This window comes from Squalius cephalus (assembly GCF_949319135.1).
Source record: "Squalius cephalus genome assembly, chromosome: 25".
Taxonomy (NCBI): domain Eukaryota; kingdom Metazoa; phylum Chordata; class Actinopteri; order Cypriniformes; family Leuciscidae; genus Squalius; species Squalius cephalus.
In genome coordinates, this window is record NC_137146.1 from 16,464,444 (window position 1) to 16,477,779 (window position 13,336).

The 13,336-nt window shown below is 45.7% G+C and overlaps 1 protein-coding gene across 7 annotated transcripts in view; it reads left to right on the forward strand.

Moving 5' to 3' along the window:
- Nucleotides 1-13,336, forward strand: part of dlgap1b (discs, large homolog-associated protein 1b) — a 146,319-nt gene that overhangs the window by 87,004 nt on the left and 45,979 nt on the right. For 6 of the 7 annotated variants that reach the window (XM_079862986.1, XM_079862984.1, XM_079862989.1 and 3 more), the window contains one exon: nucleotides 11,093-11,307. In XM_079862986.1, the coding sequence (XP_079719112.1) occupies nucleotides 11,093-11,307 (215 nt within the window). Of the gene's footprint in view, nucleotides 1-1,544; nucleotides 1,584-11,092; nucleotides 11,308-13,336 lie in introns of those variants that run through there. The other variant, XM_079862990.1, reaches the window with a different exon arrangement.

The following is a 13,336-nucleotide window of genomic DNA, read 5'->3' on the forward strand; positions in this document are numbered from 1 at the left end:
ACTTTGGTTGATTTAATATCAGAAGAAATCTATGAGACCTAACTTTTTCCGTTTTGCAGTACACATTGATAACACAGTCTCACTGTTCTTGCATGAAAATGTGTTAAAGAAAAATCTGTGACAATCACGACAAGTCTTGATTACTCCTAATAGCTTTTTATGAAAACATGCTAGATGGTTGTCTTTGACCATTGTAACAGATCATGCTGTTTTTAATCATTTTCATATGAAAAGTGTGCTAGATGGCCTATTGCAGTGTGTCTCACATGTATTTTGCGTTTTTCCATATCTAAAGATACCTGCATTCTGTTTTATTCCACTAGGCCTTTGTCTAGCTGATTTTAACGCAAGAAAATGTCCTGTGTGAATGGCTCCTTTTAATGTCAATGTGTTTGAATGTATTAACATATGCTCAGGACTGACCTGCTGTGTGTTAGTGGCACTGTGACAGATTAAAATGAACTCAGAGACCAAGGCTTTGTGCTTTGTTTTCTTTGTTGTGGACTAAGGCTGTGTGATATAGAGATCACAAACAAATAAATGAGGGATAACTGAGAAAAAAAATCCGCCCGCAGCCCTGGAGATCAGCGACTGTTTGTGTGAAGATTAAGAGAAAAAAAATGGATTTTGTGTTTGTCCTTCTGCTATCTCTCTCAGTCTTATTTGTTCCCAATGTGACACAGTAACTAAGTCACAGGAAAACTAAAGTGATGGAGAAAGCAGAAAGGGAAAGAGGAGAGCAGTGGAAAACATGGTTCAGGAAGAATGGAGAACTGGGAGAGGAAAACAGAAGAAGAGTTAAATATGGTTGAAGTCAACTAATTTGATGTGAAAGTGTGTGACTATGCTAGTTCAGGAAATTACAAACAAATGAATGAATGAAGGAGCTAGAGTGAAGTATGTTTACTGGAGAGAATAAGAGAGGAAGGGTAAGAGAAGACGTTGCAGATAGAGGAGTCTGGAGAGATAGAGGAACTAAATAAAAAGGCAGAACTCCAAGGAGAACTGCCAAAGTGCCCATATCTGAGCCCCCATCTGCAGTAATGAGAGTCTGTCTGCTAATAGAGTTAGCTTCACTGTAAGTGCACAGACTTGCCATGGATAACTTTAGACATCTTATTTGCTGGTATGGCTATAGTTACTTTAATGCTAAGGTCATGATCATCTTCATAGCAGACAGAGCCCATAAAGCATTCAGGTACTTTGTTTCCTTTTTGTCCCTCTCTCTCTCTCTGCACCTCTTCCTCATTTCCATCCTCTACTCTTAAAAAAAAAAAGAGTAGCATTCCGTAGAGAGTGGATCCTTTCCCCTGGTCTGAACAATATCTCTCTTTGTGCCCCTTTCTCTTCTGTTTTCGGTGACGGAGGAAAGGTTGTTGGCTTCTCCCCCTAGTAGAGCGTGTGAAAAAGAGGGGAACGTGTGAACGAATTGCGTTAGCATGCGACGCACATCATGCAGTGAGCCTGCAGCCGGGCTCACTATAGTTCTCCTACACTGCATGGCCACTAAAAATGGTGGAAGATTTTAACAGAAACCGAGCCGTGCCGGATAATATGAAATGATTGTTATTCATCTCAGAGAGGTGAGAGGCTTTTGAGGTGAGGGTTTGAGAAGCGCACGTTACGTGTGTCGTACATGAATAGTGCAAGTGGGTGTAAAATGTTTTCAAGATCGTTTTCAGATAATGATGTTGGTTGTGCAGAAGTCAATATTGGGTTTTGTAGTGGAGGCAGCAGGTGTTAGTGTGTGGGTACGGGTTGCATAAGGCCGTGCGTGTTATGCCAGGATGCGCTTTTAGCTTTTTAAGAGTGTATTATCTGATGTATCAAAGAGGTTTTATGTGTTATAGAGATAATGTGGGAAAAGACTGAGAAGTCATAGTCATAGTGGCGTCATCTATAGTTCAGCAAGGAGCATTTGTGATGTATTAGTAAACAGTTAGTCATTCATAAAGCATTGATTGTATGTTTTTAATACATTGATCAGCACATAATTTATTCGTGGGCAGTTGCAATTAATTATTATGCATTTATGTATAAGATTTAGGACATATATAGCTTCAGTGGGAAATTAGTTTATTTATTAGAATTAGAAAAAAAGATGAACAAAATATTTACATAGTTTAAACATAAATATGTTTAAACATATTTAAACATAAATACATATACACTAAAATGCAAACAAATATTAATATTTTGCACACACATAAACAAATATGAAACATATCATTACATATCATCAGGTTTCCATCCATTTAACTTTTACAATATTTTTGTATAATATTTCTATTTGATTATATAGATATTTCTGTTTAGTTTTATACATTTTCAGTTTCTTCATCATATTTAAAAGTGATCTGTAATTAAACTAAAAAAATAGTTTTCAATTTTAGTGGGTTGAAATTATTTACAGTGTTTGAAACTACTTACAGTGTAAATATGCATTTATATTTAATGAATTGCATATAAACCGATCAGTATTGGTTACACTATAACAGCTGTTCCCTGTCAAGGGAACTCGAGCTGCGTCAGTAGACGCTAAGAGAGCGCTTCGCGTGATGACGTCTTGAAGCACATGCAAAATCAGTCCAGTGGTGTGACGGAACGTCAGAGGCGGGTGATGTCATGAACCTGGAAACTATAAAGCCTGCCCAAAACAGAGCCGCGCTAGCTTCTGTGTCTTCAGTAGCGCTCATTGTGAAACTGTATATATATGTATATATAAGTCATGGCAAGCAAGCAGCAGTTCAGGATGTGTGTACACCCCTGCTCACGTTATTTATTCTTTGTGTAGCTTGTTTGGGTGAGGAGCACTCGAGGGGTGCTGGCTGTGAGCACATGTGCTTCCAATGCGGACACTCCGATCCCACCTGGCGTTCTTTAGCGAGGACGCTCAGACTTGCGTTCCCCATGGCTCTGGTCCTGCTGCTGCCGAGGCACAGCGGCGATATAGATATGGGATTCACAAATGGATCTATCAGCGGGGTTAGAGACGGGCCCAGCCTTATCTTTGCCTTCACCTGATAGATCCAGTGCCTTCTCTCAGGGTTTGGAAGCACGCGCTGTGGTTCCTTCCGCCCCGATTGAGGCACAGACACTGCAACTGTCTAGTTCTGAGGAACTGGACATTGTCAGTGTCGATGCAAGAGATTCTGAGGATTCGCCACCTCAGTCTCATGCATTTGAAGAGCTGGTTGAGGTTGTGACAAGAGCGGTTGAAAGACTGAGTATTCCCTGTCCAGCAGATAAACAGGACGTTCGTTTCAAAAGTAAACTGGACGAACGCTTTCTACCATGTACCACTCACAACCTCAACGCCGGGACTACCGTTTTTCCCCATCTCCACACCGAGGTGTCGAGATCGTTGGAGAAACCGGTTTCATACAGAGTGTATAGTGCACAAACATCCAATTATTCCTCTATATCTAACAATAAAGAGCACAGTCATGGGGAGATGCCAAAAGTGGAAGAGACGCTTGCGAGCTATCTCTCCCCCGAACTGGCATCTTCCCTAAAGGCATTACCCACTAAGCCAGTCAGAACCACATCATCACTAGTGGGTAAAGCTTATTCATCTGCTGGTCAGGCTGCAGCATGCCTTCACACAATGTCGCTGCTGCAGGCCTACCAAGCTGATTTGTTAGGAGACATGGATGAGGGCGGGGGAATTGGCTCTGACGTAGTTTGCGAACTACGTCGAGCCACAGATTTATCTCTCAGGGCCACCAAGGAGACTGCTAAATCCATCAGCCACTCTATGGCAGCCATGTCTCCGGGGCTGCTTAGCGGGAGCAGCCCCAAACTTCAAAAGCCAGCTCTTCATACAGTTGCCTCCTGTGCTCCCCAACAGAAAGGCTGGGGGCAGGGATGGCGCTCTCATCCGCAGTCTTCGAAGGGTAAGACGGATATGAGGACCGTCATTATCTCTAAGAAGGCTGCGGGGAAGAGGTCCTGACGCCCAAGGGCTCAGGCCAATGAGGGCAGTCCTCCCTAAAGCGCAGCGGTCAACACCTCATTATACGGTGCCCGTCTCCCTACGGGGGCCCTCAGGGGACCGTTCTGCCAACCCTGCCACCTCGTGTGCTTCGGGGCGCAGTGGCCTCAGGCGAGCAAAGATCTCAAGGACCACCCGGAAACGTAGTGGCCTTGGGATGCCCGCCCCCTCCGAGGAGAGCTCCAGAGCAGTCAGTTAGGAAGTTCCTGAGGTTCGCTATTGGGGGCAAAGAGTATCAATATCGAGTTCTTCCATTCGTCCTAGCACTATCACCCCGCACTTTCACAAAATGCTTAGATGCAGCTCTGGTGCCTCTGCGCCTGCAGGGTATTCGGATCATGAACTACATCGACGATTGGTTGATTCTGGCTCAGTCGCATCAGTTGGCAGTTCGGCAGTGAGATGTCGTTCTCGCCCACATGAAAGAGTTGATCAGTCACTCACTGTCAAACAGTTTCAGAGGCTGTTGGGTCTGATGGCAGCAGGGTCCAACGTGATACTTTTGGACTGTTGTACATGAGACCCCTGCAGTGGTGGCTCAGGACCAAAGGTTTTCCCTGAGGGGCAACCCCTTTCGCATGATCAGGGTTACGCGGTGATGCTTATGTGAATCTCAGGGGCCATCGTGTGCTTGTCCGCACAGACAACACATCGGTGGTCGCCTATATAAATCACCAGGGGGGTTTGCGCTCGCGTCCACTCTGAAAACTGGCGCACCAAATCCTCCTGTGGTCCCAGAATATAGGAGCAGACATCCTGTCGAGACTGTCATGACGTGCTGGGAAAAAAGGAAGCAAATGCAGGCGATCTCAAGAAAGTACGTTTATTAACACTCAGAACAGAAGTAGACTCAGGCAGATCGTGAGGGTCAGACGGCTGTAGCAGGGTGACGCAGGGACTTAGATGGTCGTGATGAATCCGGCGGTGAAACGGCGTGAAGGTGAAGACAGGAACCAGACACGAAGAACAAACAGCACAGGACTCCAGGAAGACACCAACTCAAACGGGAAACACGGCACAAACATCGACCAACGATCTGACAATGAGAGAAGGATTCAGTGAGTCTTTTAAAGGAACAGGAGATGAGTGACAGCTGGCGCTGAGCTGATTGCGGATGATGTGATTAACTGATAATTAATACGGTGACACCCACACACACACGCACATGGCACACAGACAACAATAACAAATGCACGAGACAAGCAGGAAGCAGCGCACTCATGAACCGTGACAGTACCCCCCCTCCTAGGGATGCCTCCTGGCGTCCCCAGACTCCCTTACCTGTCGATGGAAATCATCAATAAGGGAGTGATCTAGTATGTCTCTCGCAGGAACCCAACTCCTCGCCTCCGGACCGTAACCCTCCCAGTCCACCAAGTACTGGAATCCTCGTCCCCTCCGCCTGGTGTCCAGAATACGGTTAACCGAATACGTCGGTTCCCCATCTACAAGACGCGGCGGTGGGGGAACCGGTACAGGCGGATTAATTGCTGATCGAAACACAGGCTTAATTTTGGAGACATGGAACACGGGGTGTATCCTCCTGTACGCTGGAGGAAGGTTGAGGCGGACTGCCACCGGACTAATAATCTTGGTGACAGTGAACGGGCCAATAAATTTGGGTGCTAACTTATTCGAGACGGAACGGAGAGGAATGTTCTTAGTAGAAAGCCACACTTTTTGACCGACGATGTAAACGGGAGGCTTAGACCGGTGGCGATCGGCGTTAGCCTTAGTGCGCGCCCCCACCTGGAGTAGAGTCTCACGGGCTCTAGTCCAGGTGCGGTGGCACCTCTGGACAAAGGCGTGTGCGGAGGGAACCGCGACTTCAGATTCCAGACTGGGAAAAACAGGTGGCTGGTATCCTACACTACCTTCAAACGGAGAAAGGCCCGTGGATGACACTGGTAACGTATTGTGGGCGTACTCCACCATAGACAGTTGTTGACACCAGGAAGTCGGATTCTTGGAAACCAAACACCGTAACATTCTCTCTAAATCCTGGTTGGCTCTCTCGGTCTGGCCATTGCTCTGAGGGTGAAACCCAGAGGACAGGCTAACAGTCGCGCCCAGTAATTTACAGAACTCTTGCCAGAATTTGGACACAAACTGGGGACCCCTGTCAGAGACCACGTCAATCGGAAGGCCATGTAAACGAAAGACGTGGTCAATGACGGCAACCGCTGTCTCCTTGGCTGACGGCAATTTGGGCAAGGGAATGAAATGAGCCGCCTTCGAGAACCGGTCCACCACGGTCAAAACAACCGTGTTGCCCTGGGAGGGCGGGAGGGCGGTAATAAAATCTAGAGCGATGTGGGACCAGGGTCTCGAAGGGACTGGCAGCGGTTGGAGTAACCCATCTGGCGCGCGATTGGAAGTCTTACCAGTGGCACATACCGAGCAAGCCAAAACAAAATCGTGAATGTCGCGGGCCATCCGTGGCCACCAGAATCGCTGCTTAACCAAAAACCTCGTGCGATTGATTCCTGGGTGACAGGCTATGTTGGAACAATGACCCCACTGAATAACTTCAGACCGTAGTTCCTCCGGCACAAATAAACGGTTCGGTGGACACCCGACCGGGGGCGTTACCCCTTCTAAGGTCTTCTTGACCTTCGATTCGACCTCCCATACGAGTGTGGAGACAAATAGACTCTCCGGTAAAATGCACTCGGGAGTAACCAGGCGTTCGGAACGATCAAAAAGTCGCGATAAAGAATCGGGTTTAATATTCTTGGAACCCGGGCGGTACGAGAGAGAAAAATCAAAACGACCGAAAAAAAGTGCCCACCGAGCCTGCCTGGAGTTTAACCTTTTAGCAGTACGAATGTATTCCAGATTCTTATGATCGGTCCAAACAATAAAAGGTACCCCCGACCCTTCCAACCAGTGGCGCCACTCCTCCAACGCTAGCTTGACGGCCAACAACTCTCTGTTACCAATGTCATAATTACGTTCGGCAGGAGACAGACGGTGTGAAAAATACGCGCAAGGATGCATCCTCTCGTCCGTGGGGGAACGCTGGGACAACACTGCTCCTACCCCCACCTCTGACGCGTCGACCTCCACCACGAACTGACGTGAGGAATCAGGGGCGATGAGAATAGGGGCCGAAACAAAGCGGTCCTTGAGTTTGGCAAACGCGGAGCCAGCCGCGTCTGTCCACCTGAACGTAGTTCGGGGGGAGGTCAAGGCAGTCAGAGGTGCGGCTAGTTGGCTGAAATTACGGACGAAACGTCTGTAGAAGTTGGCGAATCCCAGAAACCTCTGCAGGGCCTTGCGGGAATCTGGAATTGGCCACTCTACCACAGCCTTAACCTTGTCAGGGTCCATGCGAATCCCCTCGGACGAGATAACGTACCCCAAAAATTGAACCGACTGTGCGTGGAATTCGCATTTCTCCGCCTTGACAAAAAGCCCATTCTCTAGCAACCGCTGAAGCACTCGTCGGACGTGCTGCACGTGTTCCTGGAGAGATGAAGAAAAAATCAATATGTCATCCAGGTAAACATATATGAACTGATCTACCATATCTCGCAGCACGTCGTTGACGAGTGCCTGGAAGACCGCTGGACTGTTGGAAAGCCCGAAGGGCATAACCAAATATTCAAAGTGTCCCCTGGGGGTATTAAAGGCGGTCTTCCATTCATCACCCTCCCTGATGCGGACCAAATGATAAGCATTGCGTAAATCCAGTTTCGTGAAGAGAGTCGCTCCCTGCAACCTCTCGAAGGCTGAAGACATCAACGGCAAAGGATAAGTATTCTTTACCGTGATGTTGTTCAGTCCCCGGTAATCAATGCAAGGTCGCAGGGATCCGTCCTTCTTCCCCACGAAAAAGAACCCCGCCCCTGCAGGAGAAGAGGAAGGGCGAATGAATTTGGTTGCCAGAGAATCAGAAATATATTTCTCCATGGCCTCCCTTTCTGGAGCAGAAAGTGAATACAACTTGCCCTTAGGCGGAGATTTACCTGGCAGTAGATCTATAGCACAGTCGTAGGGACGGTGAGGAGGAAGAGAAGCAGCTCGAGACTTACTAAACACCTCCTTCAGGTCGTGGTACTCCTCGGGCACGGTTGACAAGTCCGCTGCTTTCTCCTGTAAGACAGACATGGGAACAGACGAACAGGCAGACAAAAGACAAGACTTATGACATTCAGTGCTCCATTCATTGATAGTTCTGTGTTGCCAGTCTATTTTGGGATTGTGTTGAGTGAGCCAGGGGTGTCCAAGTACTATGGGAGCCAGGGGGGAGTCCATGATGTAGAAGGTGATGGTTTCAGTGTGGTTTCCGGAGGTGGTGAGTGTGAGAGGAGCAGTGGACAGGGTAATGACAGGGAGGTCTTGGCCGTTGAGTGCGTGGACAGAGATGCGTTGGGTGAGTGGTAGTAGAGGAATGTGATGTTTGATGGCGAAGTGATGATCCAGAAAATTACCTTCCGCCCCAGAGTCCAAGAGTGCGTGGCAGTGGTGTTGGTGATGCGACCATCTAAGTCTAACCGGGAGGAGAGTAGATGTCGCTGATGGTGTTCCTGAGGTCTTAGCAGCGGAGATCCCACCCGACAGTAGCCTCATAGTTACTGCCGGGCTGGGCCTTTTAACGGACATGAGTTCAGAAAATGTCCAGATCCTCCACAGTACAAACAAAGGCCCAGGGATCTCCGCCTCTCCTTCTCCTCCCGGGAAAGCCGAGCTCTCCCCACCTGCATGGGTTCGGTGTCGTTGATGGGGCTGACCGCGTCGGTGCCACTGGACCTCGGGAGGTTGAAGAAGTGGACTGGAGCTTCGGTTGGCGCGCGTCGACTCATCCGGCCAAGCCTGGAGTCCACCCGCAGCGCCAGCTCTATTAACCCGTGGAGGGTCGTCGGGAGGTCCAGGGCGTAGATCTCCTGATGAACGCGGTCAGCCAGCCCATGCAGGAACATGTCCCACTGCGCCGTGTCGTTCCATTGGCACTCGGCGGCCAGGGTGCGGAACTCAATGGCGTAGTCCGATACAGAGCGATTACCCTGTCTGAGTTCCGCCAGCCTCCTAGCAGCCTCCCTCCCGGCCGCCGCGCGGTCGAAGACTTCCCTCATGGCTTCCGCGAGTGCCTGGAACGACACGCAACAGGGATCTCTATTCGCCCACACCGCCGTACCCCAAAGGGCCGCCCTCCCAGTCAGGAGAGTGAGAACGAATGCCACCTTAGATGTTTCCGTGGCAAACGTGTGTGGCTGTAGGGCGAAATGCATCTCACAACGGGTAATGAAAGCACGACAATAATCAGGTTCTCCAGCATACCTCTCCGGAACTGGCATCCGAGGTTCAGACTGGGAGAGCGGATCAGCTGGAACGGGGGGCACGAACGGCGTGGGTGGCGCAGTGGGCATGCGCAGATGTTGAATTTGCTGGGTTAGCTCGGACACCTGCGTCACCAGTGCCTGTATGGCACGTCCGTTGTTGTTAAGCCCCTCCTCTTGAGCGTCCATTCGTTGCATACTAGTGCCGATGAAAGCCTCCATAGACATCTGGGTCTCGCCTGCTGCTCCCATCGATTGGTCAGATCGTTCTGTCATGACGTGCTGGGAAAAAAGGAAGCAAATGCAGGCGATCTCAAGAAAGTACGTTTATTAACACTCAGAACAGAAGTAGACTCAGGCAGATCGTGAGGGTCAGACGGCTGTAGCAGGGTGACGCAGGGACTTAGATGGTCGTGATGAATCCGGCGGTGAAACGGCGTGAAGGTGAAGACAGGAACCAGACACGAAGAACAAACAGCACAGGACTCCAGGAAGACACCAACTCAAACGGGAAACACGGCACAAACATCGACCAACGATCTGACAATGAGAGAAGGATTCAGTGAGTCTTTTAAAGGAACAGGAGATGAGTGACAGCTGGCGCTGAGCTGATTGCGGATGATGTGATTAACTGATAATTAATACGGTGACACCCACACACACACGCACATGGCACACAGACAACAATAACAAATGCACGAGACAAGCAGGAAGCAGCGCACTCATGAACCGTGACAGAGACAGGGGCTGAGACCCGGGGAATGGACTGTAACCTTGGTTCCCTGAAGAGGGAACGAGACGCTGCGTTACCTTGCCATATCTCTTACGTGCCTATCAGCGACTACTTCAGACTTTTACGAAGCTAGCGCGGCTCTGTTTTGGGCAGGCTTTATAGTTTCCTGGTTCATGACGTCACCCGCCTCTGATGTTCCGTCACACCATTGGACTGATTTAACCTGCTTCAAGACGTCATCACGCGAAGCGTTCCTTTAGCGTCAATCGACACAGTGTCTCGTTCCCTCTTCAGGGAACCGAGGTTACAGTCGTAACCGAGGCGTTTTCAGAACATTTATTATTAATTAATTGTTTATTATTAATTTAAGGGAAATAAATTATTAATTTATTTAGTGCTGTCAAATCGATTAACTGCAATTAATCGCATCTAACATTAAAGTTTTTGTTTTTTATAATATGTGTGTATAGATTGTATGTATGTATGTATATATATATATATATATATATATCATTTGATAATACCAAATAAATGAGATATATGCACAGTTATCAAATATAAAAATAGTTATGAAAGTTACCACTACTTAACTGCTTAAACATAAATTAGAAATATTCCCTTGGCAACTAACTGAAATAAATTAATTTAAGTTGAAGTACTTACTAAAACTAAAATAAAATCAATTAAAGGTATATATATATGTATAATTGTATATATGTATATAGCCTATATATATATATATATATATATAATGACAAAAGGACATAACAAAATTACTATAATTTAAACTAAAATAAAACTGAAAATAAAAAAATTAAAGCTAAATCAAAATTCTACAGTAGCTTATAAATAATTCGAAACTGTACTAAATAAATACTAACACTGTAACCATGTTTATATAAAACACCATTTGCAACTGTTTATAAATGAATGTTCTCGTTAATGTTTGACTGATCATATTAATTCACATTAATTATCTATTATTTAATACATCATTAGATGCGTTATTGCTTGTAGTCATTATTAAGTGTAACAGGCAAATCATGTGTTTATGAGAAGCTAACTTTCTCTCTGTCTGTGCAGGTTCCTCAGGATGAGTGGGGTGGCTTCTCGTCTGTGGGTCAGGATGACGAGATCCCGTGCAGGAGGATGAGGAGCGGCAGCTACATCAAGGCTATGGCAGAGGAGGACAGTGGAGACTCGGACTGCAGCCCCAAACCTTCACCCAAAGTCCAGGCCCGGAGAGCCAGTTACCTGAAAGCCACCCAGCCTTCCCTCACCGAGATGACCACACTCAAGTGAGTCTGGAAAAGTATTAGCTTGTGCATGTTGCCGCCACAAAATCACATGGGAAATTAAATGCATGTACTCTTTGTGTACGAAAAGCGTGCAGGTGCGTGTGCCCGCCGATCCGTCTGCAATTTAAATGAACCTTCATTTCTCTGGGGTCATTTTAAACATGTTATTTTACAGGCGCTCAAGCCACTCCGCATCTCTAAGTGCTGTTGGGATGTGTCTCTAGAGAAGGTGTAGTCTCGTCCTTAAACCCCACCTCTATTCACACATAAACGCATACACTCACTCACTGCAATTTCATATAAAATCCCTCCATGTCCTCAGTACAGTGAAATCCTTTCACTCTCCCCTTTATTAAAAATTCAACAGAACAAAGCCATTTCAAAGGGAATTTTCCTGCGCCTTTAAAGTTCCTACCGACATTTTTGTAGTTGCGCACCATTACCTACGCACCGTTATATCATCTGTAAATAGTACTTTTTTAAATGTAGGAACTGATATTGAGTTTTATTTATCTTATTTATGTTATCACCTCACATGTATCTTGCTATTATAGTTGTGTATTACTATACAGTGACAACATTTCCTACTCAGACTATATACAATGAGGTGAGTCACTTTTATCCCACAGACTTCTTCATGAGAGCAAACTGATTTGCATTATAAAGAGAATCAACACAACACTTTTGGTTCTGTGTGTGTGAATGTGCACTTTTGTGTGTAAACTTTGCAAACACAGCATTCGTATAATGCAAGCCTTATCACTGTGACAACAGCAGATGCTCATCAGATCAGTGTAATATATATATATATATATATTTTAAATGGCTACTTTTATTCAGCAAGGACACTTTAAATTGATCTTTCCATTCATTAAAGAATCCAGAAATAAATTATAATGGTTTCCAGAAAAATATTAAGCAGCACAACAATTTTCAACATTGATAATAATAAGAAATGTTTCTCTAGCAGCAAATCAGCATATTAGAATGATTTCTTTAGGATCATGTGACACTGACGACTCAAGTAATGACGCTGAAAATTCATTTTTGTCATCACAGGAATAAATAACATTTTAAAATACAAAACAGTTATTTTTAATTGTAATAATCATTGTAATAATATTTAATATTACTCTTTTTACTGTATTATTGATCAATTAAATGCAGCCTTGGTGAGCAGAAGAGACTTATATAAAACACATTAAAAATGTTGTATTATTAAGGCTATATTTTATAGAATTATACTAGGATGTTGTTACAGATGCAAGCATGAGACAATAGTTCAGGATCTAGGTTCAACAATTAATGAGGAATAGGAAGATGAAGATACTGGAATCACATAGATTAACAAGTCACATACCAACATAAGTCTAACACAAGAGTATAAGGACAAGACCTGACAATGGCTGTGTCAGAAATCAACCCATATACCCTTAAAAAGGACACTATTTGAAGGGACAACCATTTGTAGCAGTGTCCGAAACCATAGTGGACATTATCGAGAGCACTCATTCAATCCCATAATGCACCGCAATAACGAGTGTAACACTGATGCACACTCAACGGATAGAGAATACCAATAATGCACTGTGAGAATGAATCCCCGACACTCGCCAGAAGATGACGCCCGCAGTTAAATCATCCATCCATCAATTTTCCAAACCGCTGGTCCAATGTGGCTACAGGTATAAATTCCTTTTTAATTGATATTAAATTGTTTAATTAAGGTTCATACATGCTAGTTTCCATGACAGAGTTCACGATAAATCTTTTCATTACTACTGGAGCTGCCAGTTTGCTAAGTTTCAAATGATTATTAAACAGCAAGCTCAAACTATTGCAAAAGCGGCAGCCCTTCCGTCGCACTCAGTGTCCGAATTCACTCCCTCGTTTTCATTCACTCCTTCAAGTGGACTATATTAGTGGAGTAATGTAGGAAATATTGAATGAGGGTATAGGGGTGATTTCAAATCAGGGCTAATGAGTAGAAAGACCATAAGAAATTAAATACACAGAAGTCAATGCCCAT